At 35.6% G+C, this 16,189-nt stretch overlaps 1 protein-coding gene and 1 non-coding gene across 3 annotated transcripts in view; one reads left to right on the forward strand and one right to left on the reverse strand.

Moving 5' to 3' along the window:
• The window catches only part of LOC107039496 (fasciclin-2), a 148,222-nt gene that overhangs the window by 29,086 nt on the left and 102,947 nt on the right, over nt 1–16,189 (reverse strand). For both annotated transcript variants that reach the window (XM_015259131.2, XM_015259132.2), the window contains exon 3: nt 2,501–2,666. In XM_015259131.2, the coding sequence (XP_015114617.1) occupies nt 2,501–2,666 (166 nt within the window). The remainder of the gene's footprint in view (nt 1–2,500; nt 2,667–16,189) is intronic.
• LOC114841289 lies at nt 3,146–3,258 on the forward strand. Its single transcript, XR_003783085.1, has one exon. It is a non-coding gene; the product is annotated as a U6 spliceosomal RNA (small nuclear RNA).

The raw sequence follows: 16,189 nt of genomic DNA on the forward strand, positions 1-16,189 counted from the left end.
AGGGGGTTGAAACGTTCAATTTAATCAAAACTCCATAAGAGGCCGTGTATAAGACTGATTTTGTTTATTTAATTTCTCGATATCCATAAGTTCTAAAATTTTAAAATTGTCACCGATGTTCACCATCTGTCTAATACTATTAATTAAAAAAATTATAACTTTGTTGGTGAATGTCAATTTTCAAGGTCATCGCCAAATTCACTTGGCACCCTTAATAACAGACAAGCGAGGAGAACCATGAGTTCCCTACGTAGATACGCTTGTCTGTTATTAAGGTGTCGGTATAAAAAACTGTACTTCCTGGCGTGTGAGATTACCCTCACACTCGTCTACAACTATTTTTTTGTGATACTTGCCAAATTCATGTTCGGAACGGTAGTGGGGGTAAAGTAGGTGTTTTTGGGCACGAAGTACGTAAAATTCAGAGGTCGTGCGCAAAGTGAATTTTAAAGCAAAACTTTACGCACTTCATGCACAAAAGCAACCACTTTACCCCCACTACCGTTCCGAACAGTGAACTTGGCAGGTATTACAAAAAATAGGAGGTGTTACGCATGCAGGCGAAAAAGTGATTCTTTACGCACTTGTAACACAATTATACTATCACGCATTCGTAGGGGAGGGTAGGACAAAACGGACCGCAGAGCAAGACGGAACCCTAGGGCAAAACGGACCATTGATAGAAAATTGATAATATTTGTTTTTGCTTCCAAATGGAGCAAATTCTAAGTCATTTGTGGCTTGAGGTGATTAGCAAATGTGATCAAATAGCGGTTCAACGACACTTCTTGTCTATAAAACCCCTGTGACGGTTATGATCCAAGAAACACAGTTTTAAATCAACACATTCAGTGTTACTGATTTGAAGGAAAGAAGAAAAAACAAAAATTACTAATTTTCTGCCAGTGGTCCGTTTTGCCCTCCCGGACCGTTTTACCTTAAGCTCCCCTATCAAAATATACTATTTTTCACTTATATCGTAATATGCTGTAACTCAATAATTTCATACTGAAACTATTCAGAAAATATTGGAAAAACTAATGAGTTCAGAAGAAACGTCCTACAGAGTCGGTATTTCTGTTGAAATATGGTAGTTTTTTCAGATATTTGCGATTATTATTGAGGAAGAAATCTGAAAACAAGTTTTTCCTCGAGGGTAGCCTCAAGTTTCTCCGATATTTGTGGAACAATCTGTATGAAATCCTTAGACTCACCTCTGTTTACCATTTCACTATATTAGAATCAAATAACAAAATTTGCGACATATTCTTGATATTTCTTCAAGACTCAAATGCACAGTATATCGGGCGGCATAGCAATATTCATAAAAATCTATTTAGAGGTGAGCAATAAATAAATGCACTGAATTTTTCGTTTCACAATCAAATATTTTTGACAAATATCCCAAAGGAAGAAGCGATATTTCACAAAAATATTTTTAAAAAACTAGACAGATTCATTGATTTATCACCCTCCACTCCAGAAAAACGCGTTAAAAAGAGAAATGAAAAAAAAACACTACGATATATTGATTGATGTTAGTCTCTATTCAGTGCGCTCATTGTTCTCTTTTGTCATACTCGCCTCTCGATCGCCACGACACTGAGACTGTGTGCAAAAAACAAGAAAGTGGAGAAAAAACATGTTAACAATCATGTGCTGAGTATTTGTGCTGTTTTGAATTTCTTTGTTTAGTATAATTGTGGATTATCATTCATCGTCCTGTGCTCATGTGAAAAAAATAGCAGAACGAAATATTGAAACTTCGTGTTATCGTTTGTGATTTGTGAATATGAAGGTACATTAATTGATCAGGAATGAAATTATGGGACAAATCCATTTCCATACAAAATTGTGGAATAGCTCAATCAGAACTCATTGAAAACGAGCATCTGTTCAAAAATTAATAACTCAGTATCGGCTGAGTGGAATGTCGAAAATTCCATCGCATTTGAAAGATTATTTTCCACTTGAAAATGGAAAAAAATCAAATATCTCATCGTTATTTCCCTTTGTTAACCCAGAGAAATTACGGGCTTGAATCAAATAAAATGATTAATTTTACATTTTCCTGTTCATTTCAATAATATTTTTATTGGAAATTAATAGGCATGCATAGTAGTTTCAAGGAAAATGTGTCAATTAAATGAAATTAATTGTTTATCAATTCCAAACAAATCCTCCACTGAAATCAACCAAATCATTCATGATAATAAGTTTGTTCTCTTGATCGTCTGAACAATAATTCCATTTCCTACTGACAAACTTTTAATTTTGATTGAGGAAATAAAATCGCGAATAAAAATGAAGTTTAAGTTTGGACGAAAGTTTTATTACGAACTGTTGGAGGGAACCTATTTATTTGATTCAAATAGAGTTTATTTAATTCAAATGAGTCAGTTCTCAGGGTGTACTTTCCACTGCTGCAGCAGAAATTGTTTCAATATTTGTTTTATATCAATCTTCATTTATTGCAGAAAGAGAATTGCTTAATTTTTACCTCCGAGATTCGATAGCCCTATTGTTCGGATCCAACCACTGAAGATTTGTAACGAGATTAGGATCAGCGCCAGTCTGTTTACACGTTAGCATAAGCCTACTCCCTGTTGGCCTCGACTGAGGATCACCAGGTGGTAAAATTTCCAAAAACTGTCCATTCGTTAATGCTGTAATCAGAAAAAACAAAGAATTCATTATTAGTAACGAGTATCGTTAAATAAAAATCCGTCTAATCATCAAAAGTTTCTCTCTATTCATATTAATTAATTAATTAGCTACGTGCTATGTCTCGCTGTCAGTGTACTCGGCTCTTCCCTATGTATGACGAAACACAGGATTGAAAAGCAGAAGGAGCCCGAGGGTTTGGTCATTCTCGAGATCAACCGTCATGACATGACGTGGAAACTACAGTGAGATGAGACTAGACCAAACATTGCGGGTAAACTGTGTAGGGAGAGTGCAGGGGCCTGTCAACGTCAGCAAATGGAGAGATAGGATGGGTGACGAGAGTCAACAGGAAATAGCAATTAAGTCGATTAATTTTGTCATTGCGAAGTGCGTAATTGATGCAACGGAATTATAAAAACAGTAGGAAGTATTTTTGTGAATTTTATGTAAAGGTCATCAAGTATTTTTGTAACATCAAGTAAATATTGAAAGAAACTTGCTACATTTATTCAAATCGGAATGACACAGAGAAGATTAGCATGACCCCTGCGCAAAGATGACACGCAAAATCGTGAGGCGTTCCACATTTTTGTAAATTAATGTGGAAAGACCATATTGACAAAGTAAATTAGAAAGCCAAAGGCGCAATGGGTCGTCTGTGCTATCTATTCAAAGGGAAAGCTCTCTCAAAACAAATACGTTTGAAATTATACAAAGCACTGGTGCATCTAGTCAAACTTCAAGTCACTCAAAATAAATTTTTAAGAGTAGTAAATAATGTCTGCTACAGTACTCTAATCACTTATCTCCATAACATCTCCCACATTGAATTCATCAACGATCATATCCTCCCCTTAACAAATAATTTTGCAAATCAAGGCTTGAAAATTGACAAGATGAAATTATCTCACACTGAGAGATGAAACCTTTCGTCAAGTGGCTTTTGCATTAAAATATTTAGGATTTGAGACTTGAGAACTATTGAATAAATTGATTCAACTAAACTTGTTTTGATAAATCACTTGCTTATCATAAACAAGTTATTCTCGTCTTTGGGACAAGTACCAATTCTATTGACGATAGTTTTTTCTTCCTCAGTGCAAGATATTTTCTTCTTGTCAATTACCGAGCTATGAGTTTCGTGATACAAGTGAGGATGTACTTGTCAAAAAACATTGTTTTCTCAGTGTACTGGCCGAAATTAATGCGCCTCACCAACTGAACGAATTGGAGTTTTTCATTTGTTTTTACTCTATATATGAGTAAAAGCCCGAGTGCTGGAATCATGTAAAATAGCCGTAAGTTAGCAATGTCTTCTCTGCTGCTTTATTGTATCATTGATGTTAGTAAAAATCTTCAAAAGTTGAACAGTTAAATTGAAAAAACCACCATTGGACAATGAAATCTGCCTAATTAGTCTCACAAAGAACGTGAATGATCATCTGATGATTCACAATTCATCTGAATGACTCCAAATTAATTTTCCAAATGCTTTAAATTGAAAAATTGTCCCAATTTAACTAAAGAATATCATCGAAACATTCTTTTGTACCTCAATTACAGCGTCTAAACACAAAAGCATCCACGCTAATCATAAAGCCAACGCAAAACGTGGGACAAGTTGATCCTCTTCCGTGGGAATCTTCCAACCAACAAATTACGACAAAAGGCAGCATCATCTGTTGCTGCCGCTTGTCCGCAAAAACTTGGATCTGTTAATTAATCCAGATATATCGGAAGTACCTCGGAGGTAACTGAGAATCATGATGTTAACCGACACTAGTTCCTTTTCAGGGACGAAGATACAGCATACGGTTGAGGCAACATGCAAATCCCACAGACTCAGCAACTTTGCTAATTGCACCTGAGTCAGTCGAAGTTAATTTGTGCGGTGGACCGCAGTAGGAAATGGGGTAGTCTCGTTTAGAATTTCTGGTATTTTGGGATCGTGAGTTATTCAATTTATCACGAGTTTTAATGTGGAGGGAGTTGAGGGTAATATGACGAGGTATAACTTTTGGATCAAATTTCTTTTTTAGTGACTATTGGTTTTTAGGACAAATCTCATTTATCGTGACCGTATATTAGGGTTATTATAAACAACTATTCGTTCAATATAATTGGACATTACAGAACGAGATTTACTCGAGGGAAATCTAAGATCTTTCACAAAAATTAAATTTTTGTCATGACCATTAGAAATATCGCGAGAAGAATTTGAATTGTCGACAGGAAAAAATATAATTTATTGTACCACAGTCATTTGATCTGCGAGAATCTCATAAAATTATACCATGGAAAGAATTCAAGTATTGTTTATTTAAGACACGATTTCATAGTAAAATCAAATGGAATTCCCTCGTTTTATGTTTCCTCCACGGAATTAATTCCATAATTCCCCGAATACCACACAGAAATTTCAAATTCAAGGGTTTGAACTTTCTTCAATAATTACTAAGAAAATTAAACCAGAAAGGAGCTAACATGGGAACAACCATTTCCAACCAAATTTCATGAACTTCATAAAACATATCCGGAAGTATAACTTGAGATAGTTCGAGTACCTAGAAATGGTACGTAATAAATTTTAACTAAACCATGCAACATAAACTTCGGGTTATCAAAGTTTGCACAAGTTACGGATTACCACATTCAGGCCGAGATGATAAACACCTCGCAAACTATAACATAATATCAAATATTGATCTTCAATCATCTACAAGACGTTGTAATCCTTCACGCCAAAATAACGAAATAGTCGTTTTCCGAAGGATAAAAAAGTCATAAAAAGCATATTTACTCAACTCATAGAAAACTCATAGAAAACTTGTTTACCGCTTCGTTACTGAATTCATTAACGAGTTCATTTTACGATCTCTACGATTCTAAAAAGACCTTTTGTGATATGATGTATTATGATCATTAGAACCAACTATTTGCTCGATATTAAGTTTTGTTTATTTAAGAAACGATTTCATAGCAAAATCGAATGAAATTCTTGCGTTTCAACTTCCCTCCACTGAATTAATTCCATAATCCCCCCAATCCTACATAGATTATCGATTAATTTCTCAATGCAGATACCATGATTAAATTAAGACGAAATTTCAAATTCAGGGATTTGAACTTTCTTCAATAATTACTAAGAAAATTAAACCAGAAAGGAGCTAACATTGGAACAACCATTTCCAACCAAATTTCATGAACTTCATCAAACATCCAGAAGTATAACTTGAGATAGTTCGAGTACGTAGAAATGGTACGTAATAAATTTTAACTAAACCATGCAACATAAACTTCGGCTTATCAAAGTTTGCACAAGTTACAGATTACCACATTCAGGCCGAGATGATAAACACCTCCCAAACTATAACATAATATCAAATATTGATCTTCAATCATCTACAAGACGTTGTAATCCTTCACGTCAAAATAGCGAAATAGTCGTTTTCCGAAGGATAAAAAAGTCGTAAAAGGCATATTTACCCCACTCATTCAGAAAACTCCAATTCCAACTTTTTTATATTCTCATTCTCTCCCCCTAATATTTCATTTTCCCTTTAGTCTATTTATCCCGTACATACCAGTACGATCATTGAGAATAGTTTTGAAGTTGTAGATGTTCCAGCGTAGCCCACAAAGATAGGGACAGAACGTGATGCGGAAAGCGAATGGCCCCTACGGTGGCTGCGCCAACAAACCCTAACTAACGTAAATAAGATGTGTCCCTGAGACTTGGATGTGCTTTAACGGGGTGGAGTGGGAGGGGTTGGAGGGGATGCCACAACGGGTAACAGTAGAGAGGGGCCGTTAAGGTTCGCCGTCGTCCATCCTAGCTTCACCCTAGTGCTGAAGCCACACGGCAATGAACCTACCCCCGGTGCCAATTACCGAGGCTTCTTCTTCGTGCTTTCAGTATTAAGAAGATATTCGTCCCCCTTGCACTGGGAAAATCTTTACACCAAAAGGCTCGTGTGTCATGGCGGCGCCTCTGAGGGATTCCTACTCCACATTCACGTCTGGCCTATCTTCTTTTCTTCTTGGGGAGGCGTTGATGCACGTTTTTACCCATCCCCTGGCGCAACTAAATTAGGACGTACACACCTACCGAGGCAATTAGGGGTACCCCTTAAATCTCACGGGTGATAACATTTGTCTCATGAGGCATTTTTAGCGGCTTTCAGGAAAGGAGCAAATTTGCAAACATTTTTGTTGTTTTTGCTCCCGAATGGAAGCCATGTTTTTGACCGATTTTTCGATTTTATAATTTTGATTGCAAATTGGGTACAATGTTATGAAACGAGAAGAAGTGATTTTTTAGGGTCATGTATGTGTGTACACAGCAAAAACGAATATCTGAATTTGACACACCTTTTGTAGACATTTTTCAGACACTAAAAAACGTCTGAATAAAATGACAATGTATCTGAATTTCAGACGAACAGGTGCCCAAATAACATAATTCATGTTTGAAATTTAGACAAATTTTCATTTTATTCAGACGTTTTTTAGTGTCTCAAAAATGTCCACAAAAGGTGTGTGAAATTCAGACATTCGTTTTTGCTGTGTATGTATCCGACAACTTGGGTTTTTGGTGATGAATTTTTAGAAAATTCAACATAAATACGGTGGAATTTGTAGATAAAAATCTCAAATTTTGGCTCATTGGGGCTATTACTGAGCTCAACTTTGGCGCGCTGTTTCAGCCCGATCGGTCCAGGAGTTTCTGAACCTTTCGCATGTGAGGCAACGAACTTACCCACTGCGCCAAGCCACCGGGGGCAAGTAAAATTTTGAAATAATTGAACATTAACTTAACATTCATTGAGTTCAGATGTCAAGTGATATACTTTGAATAACAAAGGATTTTAAAAGCAAGAGTAAATTAATTTTATAATAAGAAAAATTCATCGAAAAAAGGACAATTTCCCTAATTTGAGGACATAAAAATTCTGAGTTTCAACCAATATTCTCTTGAAATAAAAAAAAAATTTTACTGAATGAAATACTGAGAATTACGTCTTCTTTCTTACATTTTTTGGGAAAGTTTTTTAAAAATAACTACAAATGTCACTTATTTCCAGGATTTGTTATTCATTAGATGTCAGAACGACAGAATTCTTAAATTGAGAGATTTCTCAAAAGTTTCTAAAAACTGGGAACTTTTTGTTTCTGTGCTGCAAGACATACAAGTCTTTTTGCAATATTGATGAGTCCAGTTATTTATCTGATGCGTTTAATCGTACTTTCATGTGTACAGAGAATTGGACTAATTGGAATGAGGGTACACCGATATTTTCTTTTTTATACAATAATTTAGCTCCAGAAAAGTTTTCCCAACTGACAAACGAATTCATTCATAGTTAATAAACCTATTCTGCTGAGTGTTTCGACGTCCATTTGTTAATAGTTAATACACAATTAGCTAGGCCATTTGAAAGAAGCGTGCACCATGAAGGAGCACACTATTTACAGTTAATTGGAGGTTTCATCGCAGGAGCTCACGTTTCGTTAACTATCAACGAATGGTGCATTCGTCTCAACTTTTCTCTGTCAACCAAATAATTCAGTGACCATTAACAAATACTCAGCTGGTCACTCATGTTTAACTGTAATATTTGTTACTATTAGTTAACAAACATTGTTAATAATAAATTGAAAAATAATACGTGTTTTAGATGAGATTATTATTTAATTAAAAATCCAAAGTATGATGGAAGTATGATTATCAATGCCGATGATTTTCGTTCATACAAAATTACGAAATGTAAATATATTGATTTCATTTCCAAGTCATAATATAAATAATTATATCGTTGATCGATCTTAATCAAGACAAAATAGTATTAAAATTATAAAGCTGAAACTAGCAGAATATTCGTCAAAATTCAAATTAGAAAAAAAAATCAATTTAGGGCATTTTAAGTGTAGAAGAGTAAAATAATCATCTGTACAAATGTTTTTTAAGTGCGAAAGAGTTTGTACATTACTTAAGAACATTTGTACACACCTAGATTTGCGTAAGACAAATCTTTTGCTGTCGAATCTTTCGCTAGTTTCAGTTTCATATTAAAATTCATGGTTACTAATTATGAATAATGTTATAATCCATAATTAATACAATTGCTTAATACTTCAATATCAATGACAAAAATGTTAGAAATAATAGACCGGTCAGGCCATGTCAGAAGTTGAGTAATAATTATTAGAGCAGAACGAGACGAACTGAAACCGTCTTTTTCTACATGACACGCAAATATGCTTGGGACATAATTTGAAATGTCGTTTACAAAATACTTCCTGCATGTAAAAATAAGAAAACCCTATTTGAAATGAATAAATTCACCTGATTTTAATAAATTGTTTATTTGATATCAATAAATCCGTTCTTTTGGAACAAGTAAACAAGTTTATTCATTTCCAACAACAACATACTTGCAGCAAGTAAAAAAAATTAAATAAAGATTTTTATTCGACTCAACTGAACCATTTTTCTGGGTTAAAATATTCCCCACTTCAAGTATTTTTTATTGAATTATATGTCGCTTCACAATTACCTTTCGGACATTAAAACGTGCGAGAATTATCTGGACAATTTGACCTTAACTTTTCTCTCTGGGTATTGTACAACCGAATGTTCACTATTGTGCTCCAATACGGTTGAAATTCTCGTTCTGTTTCTTCCCCAAAATTATTAAATCAGAATTTCTTGGAACAGCCATGATATTTCCATCTAAACAAGGCTTTTATCTGCTCATATATTCTTCCTGTAATGCTTTTTCAGATAAATGCGACGTGCCATACAATGCACGTGCTATCGTCGTAGTATAAATTCGCCCTCAGTACAAACGCCCTCTGGACGCACCTGAATTTACGAACAAACGTGGCTATATACACGGGCAATATCGTCTGACGGGCGTTATACAGGGGTGAAGATACAGCACTATACACACGCATTTGCGTAAAGTTCTCCCCATGTGCTTTTCGCTGGTACTCAAGTTGCAGCACTGGGGGGTTGTTTATAAAAGAGGGGATAGGAGGGCTAGTAAACTCGGCGACATGTCACTTGAGCCGGAAGAATTCGATCCGGCGTGGGGAGAATGGAAAAAACATTGGGATAAGGGCGATGGAGGATTTGATCGAATTCCAATATCGAATTGGCTGTAATGTGGAGAGATGTGTATGTGTGTGTGTGAGGGAGAGTTGTGGGGCTTCGGGAATTTTAGAGGCGAAAGTTTTGTGATTAGGGAGGTGGATTCGATGGATTAAGTGAGAAGATGATGGGGCACTGGGGGTGGAACGTGGTTTGATTAAGGAACTTGTTAAGAGTTGGATGGTTATGGGGTTTTCTTGGCTTCAATCAATTTTTAGAATTGAATGGAAGTTTGAAATTGAAAGACTGGGATCTCGACAGTTCTTTTCATTTCAATGAAGTGAGAAATTGAGGCGGGTTATTCGCTGGATATGGGGCAATCCTTTCTGCTCGTCTTATTTCCGAGTAATTCTGATTTATAATCTTGAATTATGAATTCATGAAGAGGTGAGAAGGAAATCGTGAGTGTGAAATGAATACCAGAAACTGGATTCTGATTAAGGGGCAGCCGGATACGTCTCAAAAACTGGTTTCTTATCGTAAGATGCTTCGAACGATGTGATTATAATCTTTTCAAAATTATGAAAAAAATACGTTTTTGGGATCGTGGGGTTGTTATGAGGTGGAAGCGGTTTAATTGGAGATAATCCCATGGGAGAACATCCGACATTGAGAAATGCATCGCAATTATAAAATAATGTAGGAATCGTCGTTGTTACATTATTTACACTTCAGTCAAAATCATTTGAAGGTTTTTTCTGACGAATCGGAATTCAGATCTCCCGGATTCAACTGCATCTTCAGTGCATCAAAAAGTCACTTCAAAATGATGTCGAAACAGAAAAAATATTTCTAGTTTGCAGTAAAATGTGCGAATTTAAGAATTCTATTACACTAAAATTTAGTGAGCAGAGAATCCTGGAGAGAAGTGAAATTTTTTAGTTGTGTTAGAAAAATTTTCCCTGAAAATCAAAGAAAAAAAACTCCATTCTTCTGTGACTATTATTTGAATCTAGTATAATTGTGTAATGCTCAAATTAAGCCTGATTTTTTCTAATTTTACGAAATTTCGGGTTGGAAATTAACAACTTTTGGGGTATAAAAATGAGAATTCCTGGGTTTTTAAATCAGAAATATACAGGTTTTCAAATAGAATATATTTCCGGTCGTGAATGATAGTACTTTAACTTTTCCATTACCGTATACCTTTCGGTTTCTTACGGATTTTCACTTTTCCAGCAGCATATTAATTCCCAATGCTTCTTCCAACTTTCGAAAAATTCGAACCCTTCCAGAGGTGTTCCCTCGCCACCACCCATCCTTCTAGTGACCACGCTCAACGCTACTTAGTTTCCCAAAGCTAAGCCGGCCCACCACCGCCGTGCGCTGGCCCCGTAGGGCTGAATGATAGTTATTTCTGTTCTGAAATCAATACTGAATTGATTCTCAATTTTTCCAGAATTAGTATATTTCGTCATTAGGCCGAAAAAAACTTTTCTGGCGAATATGAGTTTGCAGCCCGAGCCGAAGGCGAGGGAATAACAAAAATTATTCTTTCCGAAGATGTTAGTTCAAAAACGCAAAGGTCCTCGACTTGAAGAAGTATAAACATAACTTAAATTTTGAAGATTGAAATCTGAAATAAATTGAAAACGAAAGTCAATTTGAATACAAACATTCTGATTGAGTTTGTGATTAATCGGTGATCACAGAAATCCCCAGAAATTTTACCAGAAATACCAAGAAATTTTACCTTAACAGCACTAGAATTTTTCACAGCTGGTGGATTGTGATTTTTTCCAGTACTCGTACTAGAATTTTTCTAGAAAATTTCTCTCCGTGTAGTATTATTGATAATAATTAATCTAGAAGTGCAAAAATAACACGGAGAAGATTAAAATCTAGGAAAAAACCATGGAATATACAAATAAATAAACAACAATTATATGCCTAATATGAAAATTATCGTCAGTGTCAAATTTTTATAATAAATAATTTATGTTTTGGCGTGCGCGAAATCGCGAATTACGTGAAAGAGGCAGCATTGCAAGGGAAATATTTTCAAATGTGCAGAGTTGATTGCAGAAACTAAAATTATTATTTTCTGTGGACTTTTTGAAATTTCACTCAAAAGATTCAGAGTTACAAATGATCAATTACTCCTTTCACCTCTGCTCTCCTTCCCCTACTCTGAATCGATAGTCCTCTTCCATTTTCGTCGCTAAACTCATTGCACATCTAGAATTTAGAAAGGAATTTCCAATGGAATTATCACCAACGAACCATGAAATGAATAAATAACGTTATCACAGTATCTCCTCGTTACACTCAATTCCACCTAATCCAATCTTCACTACATTATTAGAAAGTCATTTTGGAACTTTCCCAATTGGATTCAGAACCCCGTGGGGTCTTCCCCGAACTAACTCTGTAATTTCTTCCATACTCACAATTAACGATTTGCGTTGTTCCAGCGCCAGAAGAAAATAGATGTCTTGAGAACTCCCCAAGGACTGAACAAATCGATTCGCACCAAGTAGAATTCATTGTACTGAGACAAGACTCAACAAAGAGCATAATGTAGATGGCTGAGGGCTACATGTTCGACAAATGTCTTTCAAAAAAAGACCAGAGGCGGGGAATGAACTCTCATCAAAACTTGTTCCACCTCCCCTTCCATCTTTTTCGGATTTTTTTTCCTGCCCCCGGGGGTGAAATCAACCCACCCTCGATAATCCAACGATGAGCTTTCTCGATGAGGGCGGAAATTCCAGAGAATAATGAGGTAAAGCAGATCAGTAACGTGAAGAAAAAAAATTCAGTAATGAGGAAAAAGAATCCGCGTCATGCTGTGCCAATCCCTTGGTGGATCTATGAGAGATAATAGATCAGGGTAACAAATAAAATAAAATTGGTTTCTGCTTTACGGGAATAGAATTGTCTGGAGATTTCTTTTTTAGATTGAACAAAAGTTCTCTTTCGTGGTTTATTCTTCATTCCAAATCCTTCATCCACTATGTATTATTATTGTTATTTGAGTAAGTCTGGGTGATATGGACATTCGGATTTATTCTCGAACATCATAGTGTTAAAGAATTGGAGTGGACTTAAGACCGAACCGTTATGTCCCGTATATGATTGTCTAACGGTCGTGGGGAATTTTTGATTGCATGAATTCAGTTTTGACGTGGACATGTTTTTTACGGTTATCCAAGTAGTTCAGGAAATTTTTTCAGGGAGAATTCTCTTCGAAGCTTACAGAGTAGACCAAGAGTATTTTTTAGGCACAATATCAAGTTTAGTGCCCGAACATTTTTTTCGAGAAAACAATTTTTGAAAACATAAAATTACACAAAAATTAAAAAATTCAATGAAAATGAAATGTATTATGAAATCACATTGCGTTCGTAAGACCTGTATACTCCGACCTTTAATCACATATGACTCTGCTTGTTATACTCTCTAGTTTTTTTCGGCGTTCACAATGTTCATTGAAGAAATTCCCGAAGAAAATAATTTATCAATGGAAAATCCAAAAAAAGAACTGGGCTGGGATTTTCAACAAAAGTGAAATCTTGCTTGAAAAACAGTTGCTAACTTGAACGAAGTACTTAGATATCCTTAATTTCATGTTGGGAATCATTCGGAGAGTTGCTCGTGACGGCTAGTGCCATCTGTAGGAATTCTAGAAAATCCTACATTATTCTAGAAAATTTCAGAAAATTCTCCGCTTTTCTAGAAAATTCGAAAAAATCCTCCGGTTTGATAGAAAGTTCTATAAAAATTTTCGGTTCTCTAGAAAATTTGAGAACATTCTGCGATTGTACAGAAAATTTGAGAAAATTCTCGGATTTTCTGAAACATTACAATATTTTTTGAAAAATTCAGTTTGTGTCAATCCATACAATTTAAAAAATTCTAGGCAGCTGCATGCTCTATACAGCAATTAGACTTCACGTCACTTCGAGGTGGCGACAGACCCATTACCATAACACACTGCACCGAGACGTCGACGCACCCGCACATGAATAACAGCCTAGACGTGTCCACGTATCAAGGATGCAGCCACTTAGGTTTTTTTCTTTCATGTCTCACTAAAATTCACGTGTTTTTTACTTCACATAAACTGTGGAATAATTCGGTATTGAATCCTCTTCAGCCGAAGGCCTTCCTGATTTCTCATGAAGCTTTTCGAAATATCATTCAGAACAATTTTTGTGCAATATTTTTTCTTTTTTCGTTTTTGCTCCCACATGGAAGCATTGTATTCATCAAATTCAAAATTTCCAATTTTTCTGTGTCAGGATATCTAATTTTGGCCTCAGGCGTTCGAATATGCTATTTTTAGGCCATGTCCAGGTGCATGTATATATGTGTGTATGTAACCGATCGTTTTCAGACGGTAACTGAAAAACTAATTGTTTAAATGAATTGAATTGTGATTTAAAATATTCCTCTCAATGCCATTTTGACCGAGTTCACTCATGCGATGGATTGCATCATCTATTGTTGATTTTAAAGGAATTTATTATGAAACCAATATTCAAGGAATGCTAAAAAAAATTAACGTTGGGGCAATGTTGGCTGTCAGCATTGAGACAATATTGGCTGCCACCACATTGCCACGTTGGGGCAATGTTGAATTCAAGGAATCATTAAATTCAATTTAACATACATCATCATAGAAATTCCATTCGGAAACAAATTGCTAATTTATTAGCAAAAATATATTGACTGTTGTGACGAAAACAATTTTCCACTTATTTGAGATTTGTCGTTAATTCCTTGCCGATTAATGTGAATAAAGGTTTATTGATAAATAAAATGTGCATTCCCCCTTTTGACCCTCGTGACCCGATGATTCGCGATGTTGCCCATCTTCCCCCCCCCCTGCCCCGGCCTTAGCGAAGAATTATTCGTTCGATGTATCTTATTAATTAATACGTGAAAGAAGTCACGACTATGCTTTTATTCTGTACATTTAATTTAATCACATTAACATCCAAATGTTATTTACCCAATTCGAATAGATCATCGCAACAGGGAGCAACGGATCTCTCTCCTATCTGGTCTATCCGAGAGAATAGGAGTGGTGGAGAGAATGGCCTAAGCTGGGCTAATTAAATGGTCGGTGGAGGTGCGGTTATCTCGCCAAAGGGCGTTCGTTAAGTACGGAAAGCTGCCATCAGACACTGCAGATGGGGGGGACTCTTCTCGGAATATAGAAGAGAAACGAGAGCAAAGGGATAGCCGACAGATTGCGGTGAGCTCGGGGATGACTCGGACAAATAAACAGGATGGAATATTCGGGAGTTGTCTATCGGAGCGACATGATTCGATGGAAATTCGTGATTGTGGCGAGATCCCTCGACTCATTTCATTTACCGACGGGATTCGGGAAAATGAGTAAATTTACATAAAAGAAAAGTTTTTAGTTTTCAGTAAAAATCTCTGAATTTAGAATTCGGTGGGATTTATAAGAGAATATGCTATCTTAGATGAGATTTTGCTTCCTCTATTAAAAAATTGGTGTCACCTTTTCTGTCAGCTATCTATTTCGCCAGGGATAACCTTAAGCCTAGGAACAAGGATTATCTTTGCTTAAGATCCTACATTATACAAATCTTTGTTTTATATTTCTGTTTAAAAAGATATTTTCTGAATATGTATTATATATATAATATATATGCCCCGTCCCCCGCTTCCCTAGCGAAAAATTATTCGTTAGATAGATCTTATTAAATAATAAGTGAAAGAAGTCACGACTGCGCTTTTATTCTGTACATTTGATTTAATCACATTAACATCCAAATGTTATTTACCCAATTTGCATAGATTTTAGTGTCTTGTTATAAACAAAAATTGCCATACCATACCATACCATGCGTTCTTGAATTTAATAAAAATTTGGAATTTATAATTAAAAAAAATTATATACCTCTTGAAAGGAGGATTATGATAGAAATAGAAAATTGAAAAAATATCTTCTTTTACACGGAGAGAAATTTTTTAGAAAAATTCTAGTGCTAGCACGGGAAAAGAGGCGCAAAGTGAGGGCCAGGAAGAAATTCCAGTGCCGGCACTAGAAATTTTATTGGGGAAAACGTGAATTTTTCCTCGTATTGCTGTGAAAATTTCACAGAAATCCCCAGAAATTTTACTAGAAATACCAAGAAATTTTACCTTAACAGCACTAGAATTTTTCGCAGCCTGTGGATTGTAATTTTTTCCAGCACTCGTACTAGAATTTTTCTAGAAAATTGCTCTCCGTGTAAAGAGATAAAAAAAGATTTGTATAATCCAGGATTTTCAGCAAAGATTAACTAATGGGTGAATTCTGCTCTGGATTCTTTATGGAATTATTTAACTATCTTGTGACATGAAGCACTCATTTAGTGTGAAATAATATAATTCTAGCTGTACAAAGTC

The sequence above is a fragment of the Diachasma alloeum genome, unplaced genomic scaffold, assembly GCF_001412515.2.
Source record: "Diachasma alloeum isolate Michigan unplaced genomic scaffold, Dall2.0 Dall_scaffold_00300, whole genome shotgun sequence".
Taxonomy (NCBI): Eukaryota; Metazoa; Arthropoda; class Insecta; order Hymenoptera; family Braconidae; genus Diachasma; species Diachasma alloeum.